General features: G+C 45.5%; 1 protein-coding gene across 3 annotated transcripts in view; it reads left to right on the forward strand.

Moving 5' to 3' along the window:
• Positions 1-493: 493 nt before the first annotated feature.
• Positions 494-16,208, forward strand: part of SLC12A2 (solute carrier family 12 member 2) — a 102,252-nt gene continuing 86,537 nt past the window's right edge. For 2 of the 3 annotated variants that reach the window (XM_073344868.2, XM_073344869.2), the window contains exon 1: positions 494-1,306. In XM_073344868.2, coding sequence (XP_073200969.1) covers positions 662-1,306 — 645 coding nt within the window. In that variant the 5' untranslated portion in view covers positions 494-661. Of the gene's footprint in view, positions 1,307-1,361; positions 1,630-16,208 lie in introns of those variants that run through there. The other variant, XM_073344870.2, reaches the window with a different exon arrangement.

Here is a 16,208-nt window from a genome sequence, read left to right on the forward strand (position 1 = left end):
CCAGCGGACGGGCCGCCAGCAGCCCCCGAGGGCGAGAACTGGGAAGGAACCACTTCCGCCGGTGGCCCGGCCTCGTGTCGCTTTAAAGACCCAGCCGCGCGGGGGAGCGGCGATTGGCTGCGCCCGGCCAGCTCTGCCGGCTGCTCGCAGCGCGGCGCTGTCCGTGCTTTGGGGCTGGGCGAGCGCCGCTCCGCCTCCTGCTCGGGGTGTCAGTGCCGCGGCGTGGGGCCCTGGCTCGGGGTGTGGGGATCGCCGCTCGCCGGCGGCAGGGTGGCTCTGGGTTTAGGTCAGGTAGCGCAGTGGGGAGCGGGCACCGCGTGTTTCCTCAGCCGGGGCGCCCGGTCGGTGCCGGGGGAGGAGGAGGGGGCGGGGTCCGGTGCGGAGCGCTCCGCAAGGCGGCTGTTGCTGCCCCTCTCTCCGGGGTTAGGGGCTTGTTGCGGGCGGGCGGGCGAGAGAGAAGAGCCGCCCCGGCAGTAGCAGCATCATCATCACCTGGCGCTGCGGCAGAGGGAGGGGAGAGGCGCCGAGGGGCGGGCGCGGCGCGTTGCGTGGTCTCGGGGCAGCCCGGCTGGTGGTTGGACGTTTAAAGCAGCGGAGCCGCCGCTCAGGTTTCAGAGGCAGCCGGGGCTGTCGCTCGTTCGCTGCGCCCTGAGCCGGAGACATGGAGGGGAAACAGCCGCTGTCCGGCTCCACCCGGGAGCAGCAGCAGGCAGCAGCGGGGTCTGGAGGGACTGAGGAAACGCCGCGTTTGCCGGCTGGCGTTGGGGATGCGCCGGCTGCCGACTCTGAGCCAGAAGCGGGGCTGTCTCTGGCGGCAGCGGCCGGGGATGCGCTGTGCAGACCGCTGGGTCCCACCCCGAGCCAGAGCCGCTTCCAGGTGGACCTGGTGGCGGAGGGCTCTGGCCGGGCGGCGGCGGACGAGCCCCAGAAACCTGGCGGGCAGGGCGGCGCAGCGGTGAAGGGCAGCGAGGAAGCCAAGGGCAGGTTTCGGGTGAACTTTGTAGACCCATCGGCCGGTGATGAGAGCCCGGCCGAGCCCGGCGGGGGCCTGGAGGGCGGCGGCGTCAGCTTCCAGAACGGCGGCGACACGGTGCTGAGCGAGGGCAGCCTCCACTCCGGGGGCGGCGGCGGCTCCGGGGGGCATCATCACTACGATACCCACACCAACACTTACTATCTGCGCACCTTCGGCCACAACACCATGGACGCCGTGCCCAGGATAGATCACTACCGGCACACGGCCGCCGAGCTGGGCGAGAAGCTCATCCGACCCAGCCTGGCCGAGCTGCACGATGAGCTGGACAAGGTAAGAGACTGCAGATATCGCCATTCCTCAGCCCGGGTGCTTCAGAGCCCTTCGCTTCCTTCCTCTTCCCACGTGGGGGCCGGATAACTCAGATCTGCGCTGAGCAGGGGCCGCTGGGTTGAAATAGGAAGCCTTCGCTCCCCCTCCCCCGGTCTGAATTTGGCTAACGGAGAAACAACTGGAAGACCCCCCTCTCTCTCCCCCCGCCCCCTCACCCTCTCGGTGTCTGTTCCCGTTGTCCACGAGCCGGCTTGAGATAAATGTGGATTTATGTTGGGAAGAAAACGGAAACAGCAACAACTTGTCATGCAAAGATATTAAAGGTATGCAGGAGTTGGGACGCCGGGCAGTAGGAGCCAGTCACAATTTATACATGAAATGGTTTTATTGCAGCTGAGAGGAGAATCTATGATCGGGTAGATAGGGAAAAGGTAATTACAAGTAAGAGATTCCCACTCCCAAGTGCAGCATGTCATTAGATCATCAAAGCTGCTACTACTGACCTTACACAAAAAATAGAAGAGCTCACATGGAACACTCTTTACCCTTTATTTTGAATTCAACAGTGTTTTGGTAGAGAAGGAGAAGGCAGATTCATTATTGTAATTGAGTCTCTTTCTTGTCTGTCTGCTTCAGTGGTTCCTTTAAATTCTACTGGGTACTAGATATAACAAGACTTTAAATTCAGAACTGTAAGGTTCTGCCACATTTTGGAGTAGTCAGTATGTTATTGGAGACATAATGGTTAAAGCTTCTGCACAGCATATAGATGTGCTTTTCTAAAAGAGATATCCCAGTTCAAACAGAAATCAAGGGAAGTTTATGGGGTTGGATAATTATAGCAATGGCCCATCCTGGCTTTATAGTCTCTGAATATCTTCAGATGCTGATATCTTGCTGAATGAAACTGCCTCTTGGTTGGTATGTGGACATGGGTTAGAGACTTTTGAATTTTAAATACTAATTAAAGACTATTTCTGGTCTAGGTAAAAATTAACAAAAAGTAATCCGCATTTGCCAAGACTGTCTGTTGATAAAAATAAGGAAACTTGTGTGTTCTGATCTCTTTTCATCCTAGCTCTCAATGCTTTGTATTAGCAGTTGTGCTTAATAGCATTGTTTTGTCTTCAGTAACTTTCCCCCCTTTGTACTACTGATTACTGCATACCACAAAGCTATAGTTGTATCTATTTCATTTTCTCATATTTCTAATAGAATTTCACCTAAATTAATTTTAGAGCTTAGCCTATTTTAAATTCATGCTGCATTGTATTTGGCACTAGCTCATATAGTCTGCACCATTGAGCTACTCCTTCTGAATTTTGTGTACTTAATTTAAAAATTCTCATTGCATGCATTAAATAACTCCTGCTAAAGATTACTAGGAGTAACACACATTGTGAACAAATTATATGGTATAATTCTCAAGTCATAACTTCATAAAAAATAGATAGGGTCAAACATTTGACCTCAGGCAGTGGGAAGAGGCAACTGCTGTGTTTCATGCAGTTCAGAGCAGGTTTGTTGAGTCCTGTTAAAATCTTGAATCTAGAGCAGGGATGGGCAAACTTTTTGGCCCGAGGGCCACATCGGGGTGCAGAACTGTACGGCGGGCCAGGTAGGGAAGGCTGTGCCTCTTCAAACAGCTTGGCCTCCTCCCCCACCCATCCAACTCCCCCCTGCTCCTTGGCCCCTAACCGCCCCGGGACACCATCCCCTATCTAACCCTCTGTCCCATGCCTCCACCCCACAGAATCTCAGCCCTATCCAACTGCCATCTCTTCTCTGTCCCCTGAATGCCTCCCTCCCCGAACCTCTGCCCCATCCAACTGTCCGCTGCTCCCTTACCATGCTGCTCAAAGCACCATGTCTGGCAGCCATGCCACGCTGCCGCCCAGAGTGCTGCCCGTGTGGCAGCGGCATAGCTGTAGACGAGGGGACACAGCAGGGGAGGGGCTGGGGACTAGCCTCCCCAGCCAGGAGCTCAGGGGCCGGGCAGGACGGTCCCGCGGGCCGGATGTGGCCCGTGGGCCGTAGTTTGCCCACCTCTGATCTAGAGCCACTTAAATAGACCACTGTATCACCAAAAGTGCTGAAGTTTCCACGTGTCAAATGTAAACACTAACACATTACTTTGAAATGTGATGTAACACACTTCTTTGAAATGTGATGTTTTTCTGTTTCCTTCATAAAACTTTATTTTGTATGTGTATTTTCTGTCTTATCTGTAGCAAGTAAACATTACTGTTGTTCCTATCATCTTTCTTGTCTTTTCTCATTCATGTATCTCTCTCTTAGAATCCTGTTTATAAATTAATGTGGAACATGTGTGGCCATTTACCATTGTTTTGGTTTCTTTCATGAATACAACATATAGAGTGTGTGTGTGGTATCTGGTATTGGTCCAACATGTAGGGTGGAGAAAAAAAAATCTCTTTTTTGGGGGGGATAGGAAGAGGGATAGTGCTTAAATATTCTTTCCATCACAATCCAAGTTAATTTAAACCATAAAATTTAGAATTTGAACCTCAGAGGTTCGGTAGGATTTTACAGCTTTGATTACAGCATAGCAATTGAAGAAGCAATTTAATTCTAAGCCTATGATTTCCTGAGCTTTTCAACTTCCTTAAGCTACATTTTGGGGTGAAACTGCATGTTGGTTCTAAACAAGCATGATCCCTCAAACGCATTTTATTAGAAATCTTAGTAAAATGCTACCCGAGTTATTATCTTGGTCCGGGGTGGGGGGTAGGGAGGGAGCAGGGATATATATGGGTAGATAGTACTTCACAACTTAACCATTTTTATTTTTATGCTTTGCTTTGCTTTTTTTTTTTTTTTTTTAAAAAAAAAGCAAAAATCTCAAATTTAATAGTTTTAAAACTTGTCATGAGTTTGTTGCTTGGTGTAGACAAGTGTCTGTAAAGAAATTTGATATGGAAATAACAAGTTATGTGTTTGAAAAAGTACAGGTAATATGTGTTTTCCTCTAATTTTGAACAATCTGGTATTACAAATGTATGAAAAGATAATTGTTAGAATTGGAACACTGCACATTAAATAATATTTAGCTCTTCAGTGTGCTTCACCTTCAAAGCACCTAATAGATAGTAGCAAGTAAATCCTCTCAACTCTCCTGTCAGGTCGGGAAGTATCATCCTTAGTTTTAGAGATACCCTCACCGTTTCACTTTCTGTAAGTCTGACAGAAGTAGTTGGTCTGATAAAGGAACTTGGGCATTCTAAATACATGTATATGTTATGTATAACTGCATCTAATGCCTCTGTCTTTACTTCTCTAGAAATACCACAACTACGTGCTTCAATTATATACCCATCTGGAGGCCACACAGTGCTGCCGTTTCTTAAATCATTGGGGTGTGGAGTTTAGAAACAGATGGCATAATGTGGTCCTGTCAGTTTCGCCTGTTGTCTTTTGTTTTTTGTTTTTTTAAAACCCTACGAAAATAAACAACCTCTCCCTCCCCCCAATTTCAGGTGCTTCTGACTTTCAGTCATGGGTTCAGATCACTAGACAATGTCTTTATTACATCTGCATGTTCAAGTATGCAATCAGTGAAGGGTGTTCTCCAGCTTTTTTGTAATTCAAAAGGTATATTAATCTAATACAGTTAAAAATTATAACTTGTGATTCTCACAACAACTGTAACTATCTTCATATACATGTGGACATGGCAAATGTAAGCAGGGGAATAGTCCCGCCCTTGTGAGGAACTTTCCTGGCTTCTGCACTACCCTGGTGAAGTGGGCTAGCGAAAGGATCTGAGTCCTCGCTCCCATTTCCTTTAGCCAGTGGCCTCCCTGCCCTTGAGGACTCCCCTTCCACTCTCCTGTCTGGCAGAGTCCTCGTAACCCCAAAAAGGCTGGGCCCAGGATTCCTGGGGGGCTCGACCCCCAACCCTGCTGTGGTCACCTAGGACAGGGCTAGGGTGTTCCCACTCCAGGGTACTCTCTCTGTACTGGGCACTTCTCTGACCCACTGACCATTACATACAAGTTAAAGCAAATGCAAGTTATTTAATCAACAATTAATTTTAAAAAGAATAAGAAAAAATGGGAAAGGTTAAAGGAAACACATCAACCCGCTCTGTGGCAGGGAACATCACAAACAATGTCTCTGGAATGTCAGGGCAGTTCACAGTCTGTTCCTTGTAAGTCCCAGGCCGCCTTCTCAGGCCCTGGCTGTGCTGCAGGGATGCTGTGGGTTGGACACTTGTTCTGGTGGTGGCCACACGCTCTAAGTGGTAGGACCCTTCTTCCCAGTGTTGTCCCCGCCCTGTCGAGGTTACAATCCAAGCCTGGCCTGCAGAGCCTCTTGGCTGAGGCATCTCCCTGTGCTGGGCCCGCTAGCCAGGGTCCCCCTTGCTCTCTCCAGCTGCTCACCGCACCCAGCTCCAGACTGCTCCAGCCCCAGCTCCGCCGCTCTGTCTCAGCGCTGCTGCTGCTGCTCTGCCTCCAGCTCCCTGGGCTGCTTCTCTGGCCCCTCTGCCTCTGGTTGCTACAGCTCTGCTCCCAGGGCAAGTCTGCTCTCTCTAGGCCGTGCCTCTGGCTTTGGGGCTGCAGCTCTGCTCCCAGGACAGGGTCTGCGCTCTCTCTGGGGTGCTTTTCTGGTCCCTCTGGATCTGGCACAGCTCTGCTCCAGAGCTCAACTTGGGCCCCTGCTTTCTCCTTAGCTCGGCCCCACTCTGTCTGACCCAGGCCAATCCAGTTCACACGGAGGATGGGAGATCCCTGGCCTCCTGACTCCCTGATTATCCTGCCCGCCCTGTCATTCAGGCTGAGCTGGAGCATTGGCCTCTCCCCATTGTTCCTGGGGACTGTCAGTCTCAGGGTCCTGATTTCCCATAGACCCTTCCCCTTTTAGTACTGGGAGCTAGCCAACCAAAACACCCCCACTGACCCTTGGTAAGGGGGCAACAGTTCCCTTACACAAAAACTTAGTAGTGCCGCTCATGTAAATAGTCCTTGTGTCTTTTGGGTATGTCTGCTCTACAGCTGAGAGCAAGCCTCTTGGCTTGGGTAAACAGACTTGCACTAGGTGAGCTTGAGCTAGTTTAAGTGTTGACATTGTTGCACTGGTGGAGATAGACCTAGGGAATCGGGTGAGTCCAAGTTTAGGTGGCTAGCCTGAGCGTCTGCCTGTGCATCAGTGTACACACTGCTATTTTTAGTGTACAGGTTTGAACTATAATAGCACAAGGGTGTCTACTGCGCTGGTAATCTTTCTGCCAGCTACAGTGTAGACCTACTCATTGAGGTCAGTATTGCGGTGTTTGAAAGATTAGAGGGGGAAAACAGTCTTGTCTTATTTTAGTTTATTATATTTTACAATACTTTGTATCCATTCTTTCCTTTTTTGCTTGTGTGGTTCTGGTATAGATCACTCGGTGGGTGGAGGAAGACACATTTTAAAAGTCTTTTTTTTTTTTTTTTTGTGGTTTTTATAATTTGTGTGACTGGGGGAGGGGGAAAGATGTAACACCTGAAACTATTTGATGTATAAAATTCATGGTTATTTGAACAGTTGCACTGGTTTGGTGTCTGGATGATACTTGAGTTGATCAGCCTAACTTTCTACTAATGGAAACAAAGGCTCACATGTAATTTAGAGCTGTTTTCAGCTTCAGATACCCTTATCACTGAGGTAGTGAGCACTAGGAATTAGTAAATTCAAATGGATGAGTTGCTTTCTGTTGTGTTCCAAGTCTCATATTGAAATAGACCTAGAGGGTGCCACATGCTGAATTTGTCAGACTTTTGTGTTCAGATAATGACAGGTCAGAGGGTGGGTGAGATAGCCAAGCTCAACTTTGGGTGGATGAGTATGTCCTTTGCTGATCTGATTAGTGACTTGATCCTTTAAAACAGTTTCTTCCCCTTGAGTTACTATAGGGTGTTAGGAAAAATGACTTCACGGCTCTCATGCCTGTCCCTATACCTATCACTAAAATGCTGCTTAGCATAAGTGCTAGTCCCTGTTGAACATAGATCCAGAATTGAAATGAGGGGTTATTGGGTGGGTGGGGAAAGATTGACAAGAAAACTGCAGAGAAGTTCTGTTCTGTGGATCTGTTTGTTGTTGTCTGACTTTCACTATGTTTTTCCTTAAAACCATGTAAGAGCTAGTTCTGTTAAGTATATGCCACTGGGGGGAGAGGGAGAGAGATTTGAAGAACATGAGGTGAAATGTTCTAAATTCTAAGCTGAAGACTGAATGAAGTTCATAGTATGAAGATCTGCACAATACACTGTGACAGCATTTTTTTGGCATCACTGGTTAGTGGGCTTGAGAGAGTACTTCCCCTTTTTTCCACCCCTACTCAAGAAGGAGCCTAACACGCTGTGGCTAACTGCAATTAAACTCCCGTGGCTGGCCTAACTTAGCTGACACTGGCTAACCCCCATGTGTTTAATTGTGGAATAGATATATCCACAGTGTCGAATAGGGCATCTGAGCCCCCTCCAAGGGAAGTGAAGCTGAAGAAGCTCAGTGGATCATATGATACCCTGAGGAAGTCCACTCCACAGAGGCCATGTATGTATTTGGACTCCAGTGAAGGGAACCTGAGGCAAGAGAACATGTGTTTTGAATATTCACTCAATCTTCTATGAGCAATGTCTCACATTGGTAGAACTAACTTTGTTGGCAAAGCATGGAAGAAGTACCCCTGTTTTTTTGTTTTTGTTTTTTTAAAAAACACCCAGTGAATGTGCATTTCCAATACTGCCTCTGGAGAGGCATTCTGGAGAGTCTGCAGCACTCCCTTATCCTATAATCTCTCATAAGGTAAATTGCCAAATAGCTCAGATTGAGAGACCCTAAGACCCTAAAGTTTCTGCCACCAGAAAACTGACGTTCATAGAAGAAACCTGAGTTTGCAGGTACTGAATGGGTCAATATAAAGTTTTGTCAGCTTTCTCAGGACCACATTAATAATCAGATGGCATAGGGAGTTTTATTTTTAAAAAAAAAAAAGTGTCAATCCCAATGTTAACTTGATGGCCAGGGTTGCTAAGGTGTTAGTCTGTAATAGCTGTCAAACTAGGATGGAGTTTAGACTTTCAGTTGGGATTGCAGGTAGAGAACCAGTAGTCTTTGTGAGCTATGTAGAGCAGTCATTCTCAACCAGGGGCCTGGGGGCTGCGAGCAGGTTTCAGGGGGTCTGGCAAGCAGGGCTGGCATTAGACTTGCTGGGGCCTAGAGCAGAAAGCCGAAGCCCCACCACATGGGGCTAAGCCCAGGGCCTTGAGCCCCGCAATCTGGGGCTGAAGCCGAAGCCTATGCAACTTAGCTTTGTGGGGCTCCCTGTGTCTGGGGCCCTGGGCAGTTGCCCTGCTTGCTACCCCCCTAATGCTTGCCCTGGCTTTTATATGCAGAAAAACAGTTGTTGTGACACAGGTGGGCCATGGAGTTTTTATAGCATGTTGGGGAGAGGGGGGTGTGTTCAGAAAGAAAAATCTTGAGAATCCCTAAAGTAGAAGGAGTCCACTTGGGCCTGATTGTACCTCCCTGCAAACTGTCTCTCTTTGGAGTTACAGGTTTGTATGGAAGATGACCTTGAAAATGGCAGTAGGCTTGGAATTGGCAGGTAATGTTTTCAAAAGTGTCTAAGTGGCATTGAAAGTCAATGGGAGGATATAGGCTTCTAAGTTATTTAAACACTTTTGAAAATGTTACTCTTTATGCTTAATGATCTCTGCCTTGTCACGGAAAGAGCCCCTAGGCTGGGGGATCTGAGTCCAAATTCTCAGGTTGATGGGATTGCCTTTAACTATCTGTAATAGGTGAAAATCTGTCTGGGCCGGCCGGTATATGGTCACTGAGCATTTTGTCTTCTGAGTATTGCAGGATCTATGTTGTGAGTTGGGCTAGTGGAAAGGAAATCTATAGGTGAAGACATTCTTTGCTAATGCGGTCTCCTTCATGCCATGAGATTGGCAGCTTGTAGGGGTCAGTAGTAAGGAAACTCCTCTCTGGTGTCCCTGACTAGTCAAAGCTATGCTGTCTCTTCCTTATCTAAGGATCACCTGTAAGAATCTGTAATATCAATTGCATGATGATGATCTTCTCTGCCATGTATGTGGCAGTTTTGAACATCTTCTAAAATAAAGCTCTTTCCAGCAGGTGCGACCTGGTGTCTTTGTTTTGTTTACTTGAACCAGGACCACCTTTTGTAATACTAGGTCTCTAAAGGTTCTGACTGCTTGCATTTTCAGGACATCTGATGTGCAGCTACTGTTTCTGGATAGACCATGTTCTCAGTGTGTAGAGTTCTGTATTCATAGTTCCTCTCATGGTGTACAAATATGTCATCACTACAGTCTGGACAAAAGGTGTCTTAGGAATGGATTTCAAATTAAATATTGCTTCTTGTCTCCTATCATGCTAAAGAGGCTTAGAGTCTGTTAGCTATCCAAATGTGATGTGAAAGTACTTGTATTTTTTTCTTCCATTAGGACCTTGAAGTCCACTTCAAAGCCTTTTAATAGTGATCTGCCATGGAAACTACTTGGAAGGCTTTGAATCCCAATAATTAAGGCTATAATTTAGTTATGGGTATTTTTAGTAAAAGCCCATGACCTGACCATGACTTGTACTATAAAAATCCCTGACTAAATCTTAGGTGGGGGGCCGCTGCTCTGGGAGGTTCCCGGGGGGAGGTGCTGCTCTGGGGTGGGGGGTGCCCTGGGGCCAGCGGCACCAACTGTCGCGGGAGCTGCTGAGCAGTGGTTGCTCTGGCTGCCCCCAGGACTGCTGCTTAGGCAGTCCCCAGGTCCGGCCTCACCGGCGGTTGGTCGGGTGGTATCCAGGGCTAGCTGCCCGGGGCTGCCTTAGCAGCCGCCTGTGTGGCTGTCTCTGGGGCCACCTGATCAGCTGGCCCCGGGGCCAGCCACACTGGCCACTGCAGAAGTCATGGAGGTTGCAAAAAGTCAAGGAATCCATGACTTCCGCAGCCTCTGTGACAGACACGGAGCCCTACCAATAACAACCAGAATCCCAGCAGTCAGTCTTGAATTCTAACAACTCCAGCACCCCTGCAGTAACACAGATTGATGTTTCAGCACTCACCAGAGTGTTGTCTCTAATCCCTCAATTGTCCAAGTATCTACACAGGATAAGAATGCATTTAATTAAAAAAAAAAAAAAAAAAGGCAGTTTATGCCAAAGGCAAGACCTAACTGGCAGTGCTGTTCTCACTTCAGCAAATCCTACTGTTGTTAAGGAAGTATCTCTATATGCTTGTAAGCATCTTCAAAGTCCAGAGGATGTACAGTCATTCTCTTATCTAGAAAAGGGGTGATGGTTCTTGGGGTAGTGACCTTGAACTTCTTTGGCTAGATATTGATGCAGTTTCCTGAGGACTGTGTGTCAGGAAATATCTAGAGTAAACCCCCTTTTGTCTTTCACCTGGTGGCACTGCCTTGATTGCTCTTTGCCAGGCCAGATTGGATTTCCCTGCAGCAATTCTTCCTGGTATTGATAAACACAAAAACATTGTGGTGTTTTTTTGTGGGGAGAGGGAGATATGGGGTTTGGGGGAACTGAAATGCATGCAGTCAGGATGGCTTTCTGAAACCTAAGCTCATAGCCCCACAGAACAATGTCTGTGTCTGAGTTGAGCAGGGATCATTGGGAGTAAAAGGCTTCCAGTCTGCTTCTGAGAATAAGGTCCAGGTAATGGTGTGCTGACTAAAGGCTCAGCAAACACTGGAAGCCAGTTGATGCAAAACTTACCTTATCCTACTCTGGAAGGAAGGACCCCTGGGGTGAGATGCAGGCCTTAGAAAATGCAATGCTATGTTTGTCTTCCTCTTGTAAACACTCTACATGCTCCCCAAACAGCCTTTTTCTGATCTAAGGTGGATACCCAGTTTCTCTGGAACTTTTCTAGGAACCCAGGTGCTTGAAGACGTTTGGGCATTCACTGCTGTCTGTGTGTCCATTGTCACCATATATGGTATCCAATATTGCCCATTCCTCAAGATAAGTCAGGTGTGTGCCTTTGAGGATAAGAGAATTGACCAGGATAGTGCTTTTCTTACAAAGCTTAACCTGACTTTTGGCTATGTAGGCTTTATTTCTCTCCCCTCTGTCTGCCTTCAGGACTGAGGCAGCTGTGGGAGAAGTCAGTCACCTGATTCAAAATGGGTGTAAGGGCAGAATTCATATTTCATAGGGATTCCTGGGTACCTCAGTTATGGCCCTTGTAGATTACTGTGTTGGCTTCAACAATTATCTTGGACAACTTTGGTAAGAATTTGGGGAGAGGTTTGGTGGAGAATGAGGTCCTCCCTTGTAAAGTCAAGGTTTCTGTTCCTCTATAGTAGGGATGGTAGGACTACATCAGGATCCTCTGACTCATCGAAGTCCAAATAGGGTGAGTTACTGTCTTCATCCTGCCCCTATTCAAGGGGGAGCCTTGAAAGGGCTTTGTGAAGCGTCAGTATAAGAGGGACTGGTACATTGGGGTTGAGGCCAGAGCTTTATATGCTGAATGCCTCTCTCCTCTTTCCCCTTCTCCCAACTGTGAACATCAGTGGAGGCAAAAAAAAACCATTCTGACTGCATGGAGAAATCCTAACTCTCCACTAATATGGAGTGATGAACACAAAATTAGTACCGTGGGAATCTGTGGTAGTATATTGGAGGATCAGGAGTGACTGCGGCACCTGGAACATCCAGTGAGACCTGACTTCTTGTTCTCTGTTGCACTTCAAGCTTGAGAATACAGGAGAGTAAAATTAGGATTCCTTGATGTAAACTGGTTGTTTGATATAGGAGGGGTGGTTTGCCTTGATTTAGGTGAGCCTCTTGTAAGAAGGCTGTGCCTCATTCAGTAAACTGAAATTTCCTACCACAGACTCCAAGTATCTAAGCAGTTGCATGACAGAGCCCTTGAATTCAGTGTTAGTGCTGGGCATTTCAGTGGGACAGTTAGACAACTGGGATTAGGGGGATATGGAAGGGAGGTCTGTGCTGATGTGGGCTTTACTGGAACTGAGTCCTGAGGCGTAGCTGTCTTCACTGACATTAAGTGTCAGTTTAAAGCTTTGGCCTTTGAAGCTTTTCAGCCTGGCTCCCATACTGACCTACAAAAAAATCTTCCTTGGGTGCCTCAAGCAGGACTTGCAGGTGTTTCTGATCTCTCTCTAGTGCATTGGGTGATGCTTGTCAGGGGCCACAAATATGCATAATGTGGTCAAGTGAGGTAGACATGCAATGATCAGAGTAGTCTGATTCTAACACTTCGTTGCACTGATAAGGTTTAAAGGTTCTAAGCAGTCTTAAATGCTATACTGTACCTGTAAAAGAAGAGAGGTTACTCATATACTGGACCATCCAGGAATTTGTGTGCCAAATGCTTTGGTAGTCACTGAATTGAAATAGGTGCTGAACCAAATAGCATACCTGATACTAGTGTACAGAGAACAGGACAGGCTTTAATTAGGAATAAGGGGAGTACATAGCAGCACTGTATTTCGCCACCTCTTTTGAGCTGCCACCTTGTTCTCCCGGATCTAAAGCTTTTGTACAGAAAAGTGTTTTGTGACCACAAAAAGAAAAGGAGTACTTGTGGCACCTTAGAGACTAACAAATTTATTTGTTAGTCTCTAAGGTGCCACAAGTACTCCTTTTCTTTTTGCGGATACAGACTAACATGGCTGCTATTCTGAAACCTGTTGTTTTGTGACACTGGCTGTGAAAATTTACTCAGTCCCTGTTTTGAAGATTAAATAATGCAGTGATATCTGTCTGAACCTGAAACAAAAGCATTGAGATCTGTTCTTGTAGTCCTCTTGACTCTGATGCCCGAGGATATGTCCTCATCAACTATTTCACTGCTCATCAAAGCATGAAAGGAAGGATCACATCATGAAGTACAGCGTAATTTACTGTGAGGGGGAACACTTGGAAGAGGACCACACTCTTTCCCCCCTTCCAGTCAAGAAGGAGCTCAGTCCAAGAAGCCTAGTAGGGCATTTGAGGCCCCCTGACAGGGAACTGAGCTCAGTGGAGCATGTGTGATTGTAGTTCGAACACTTGCACAATCTTCTGTGAGTGGTAGCTCACTACTCCCATGCTTCTGCTCTGAACTTGACCTCCGGGAAGGGACTGATGTTGAAATGTCCAAAGAAAAATACATCTCATGATGTGGCATTAGGAAAATGCCAAAAAGAAAACCCAAAACAAAACCACAACCTGAGGGGAGGGGAGGGGAAACACCCTGAAACAAAAATAAGAAGTGAGATGGCAAGTAAAAATGTTTCTGTACTGTGTATTGAGAGGGAAAAGAGGTGTCAAAACACCACAGACATGCACTCAAAAGCTTTGGCCTCTGTTTAGTATAGTTGTTTGAGAATTGACTAGAAGGGAAGATAAAGGACAGTTAAAAAAAATAACAGTTCCCCTGGAACTCTAACAAGCTAGAGCAAAGGCTGAAGAAGCACAGTCTCTAGTGAGAGCTCCTCTGCTGATGAAGAAATGTTCAGAGGGCATGGGAAGTGATGGCAAGCCAAGCCATGACATTGGGTTTTGATCATACTCTAGAATGTGATTCTTGAGTGCAGTAGTAGAGTTTAGTGCATGAATGATAGACTTTCCCTAAGGAGCTAAGACTCGGGAATGAGGAACTGGCACAGATAGTATCTTCAGTTAAATGACATTTAATCTCACTTCCTTTTATTTTTTTGAAGGACAACAGTCTATTACTTCCACCTCTGGATTCTTTCTCTGTTCAGCTGCCTCCCAGTCAGCTCCCCATTCCTTATAAAATATCTACCTCTTCTTCCCAACTCTTATTTTTTTTTTTTTAAACATTGGGATGATCTCTTCTGGGCATTGTGCTTTTTTTTAAGTGCACAGTGCTTTCACAAGGGATTACAACTGGAGATATTCAGCTTCAGAATAACTTGATAAATTGCATAGCATGGAGGATGGATTTCTAAGTGCATGCAGTCTTTGCTGCTGTTTCATTCTAGATTGTCACTCATTTTTCTACTTGACCTTTTTATATGAGAGAACTGTTGCATCCTTTTCTGTGTGGGAGAAAAACAGATGGTATCCAGACTCTGAAGAGAAAATCCATTATCTTCTTGGTTGGTTGACAGGATCTGCTAATGAGCATTTCAATGGGCATTTATCCTTTTTTAAGACTTAGTGCTGATGGTGAGGAAGAGTAATACAGGAGGCACCTATCATCTTTTATAAAATCCAATGTCTCAGTAGCAATTTGTCTGGATATCCCACTAGGATGAATAGCACCTGACTTATTATTTGAGCCAAGGTTCTTGAATAACTGTGGCCACAGTTTCACCAGCTTGGTGTAAACTTGGGAAAAATGTGAATGGATATTTAGTACTTCTAAAAACTGATCACTGTTTTCCTTTTAGAAATAATTAAATAAAAATGACTACCAAGTGTTTGTAAAATATCCTATCTTTCCAAAACAAGAGGATCCTTAATACTCATTCTGTTAAAAAATGGTATTGAGTTGTGGGCTGCAAAATATTTGCTGATCGCAGAGATGGTAGCGGGTTAATCCTTGGATTTGATTTAAATTTGAACTTTTAAATTTTATAATTGCTCTTTTCTCTCTGCCTATTTTAAAATCACTTAATTTTAGTCAAAGCAATGCTTGTTTTCAGTTTAAAATAGTGTTGTTCTTTTTGTCACAAAGCTAACATCTTTAAATCAGTGGAAACTGCGGTCAAAAGATGAAGTAAAAAGTCTGCTAGTGTATTTTAAATAAGTAGTTGTAGGGAAGAAATTATACCCTAAAACCAAGATTTTTGGTCCTGTGGCTGCTAAACCTCATCTGGTAGTTAATATCCTAGATGAAAGGAAACCTTTTAATGTTCATTGAGCCAAATATTAAGAACAGTGTGTGCTCTTAAAAGATCACTTTTATGTGGGTAACTTGTCCACTGTCGCTGCAGACAACTCTTTGCATTTGCTTTTATCAGTTAGTGGATTTTGCTCTACTTCTTACTGACTGCTCAGGAGACTGAGACAATACTGTTGTAATATTGCATTACACTTCCACTTAAAATGAAGAGAAACTAATCACAATTGAGACCAGTAACATGAATTATAATGTTTAGCAATGTTCCTGGTGCAAGTCATTTGGCTTAAAATCTGTGCGTAAAGAACACATGCCAGGTGAAATCTTCTATAATAGGTAGTTTCGACTTTATAAAACATTTAGTCACATGGTCAAACCATCCCAGTTTTATTTGTAGCTGTTGAGAGTTGAGCTTTGCCTTAATGCCTTTGGTTATTAAGAGCATTGTTTATGAAGAGGAGCTCAGATTCCTGTGAAACAGTACTTTGTTTTGAAAGGATAATTTGGTACTGGGAACTCTGTGAATAATACAGCAATCACCAGAAACATGGCTAGGAAGCTTTTGAATGATGTAATTGGTTAGCAGGTTTTGTATTGTTTCAATTTCTCAGTAAAATAAGAATTCCTAGAGACTCCAATGAGTTTTAAAACATCTGTGTTCTTGTTAGCACTCCTAGTTTTCATAGTAGTGGTTCCTTCTCTGTTTTATCACCTCACCCATCCATTGGATTGTTTCCATTGGTCAACTAAACATCAATATTAATGGCTACTAAAACTCTTGGGTGAAAGTTCTAGTCCTTCCACTTTTCTTTTTAACCAAAGAAGTCTTCTTTAGTGACACTGGAATTGTGGATTTATACAACTTCCTATTATCATTCACATTGTTTTATTTAAACTTTTACTCACAATTCCTTTCAGCATGAGGAAATTGGCCTTTTCAAAATGCCAAGTATAGAAAATACTGATCGAAACTATATTCGGTTGGCACATAAATGTAGTTATGTTGTAATCACTGGCACTTGCTACTTTATAATTTGG

The sequence above is a fragment of the Lepidochelys kempii genome, chromosome 5, assembly GCF_965140285.1.
Source record: "Lepidochelys kempii isolate rLepKem1 chromosome 5, rLepKem1.hap1, whole genome shotgun sequence".
Lineage (NCBI taxonomy): Eukaryota > Metazoa > Chordata > Testudines > Cheloniidae > Lepidochelys > Lepidochelys kempii.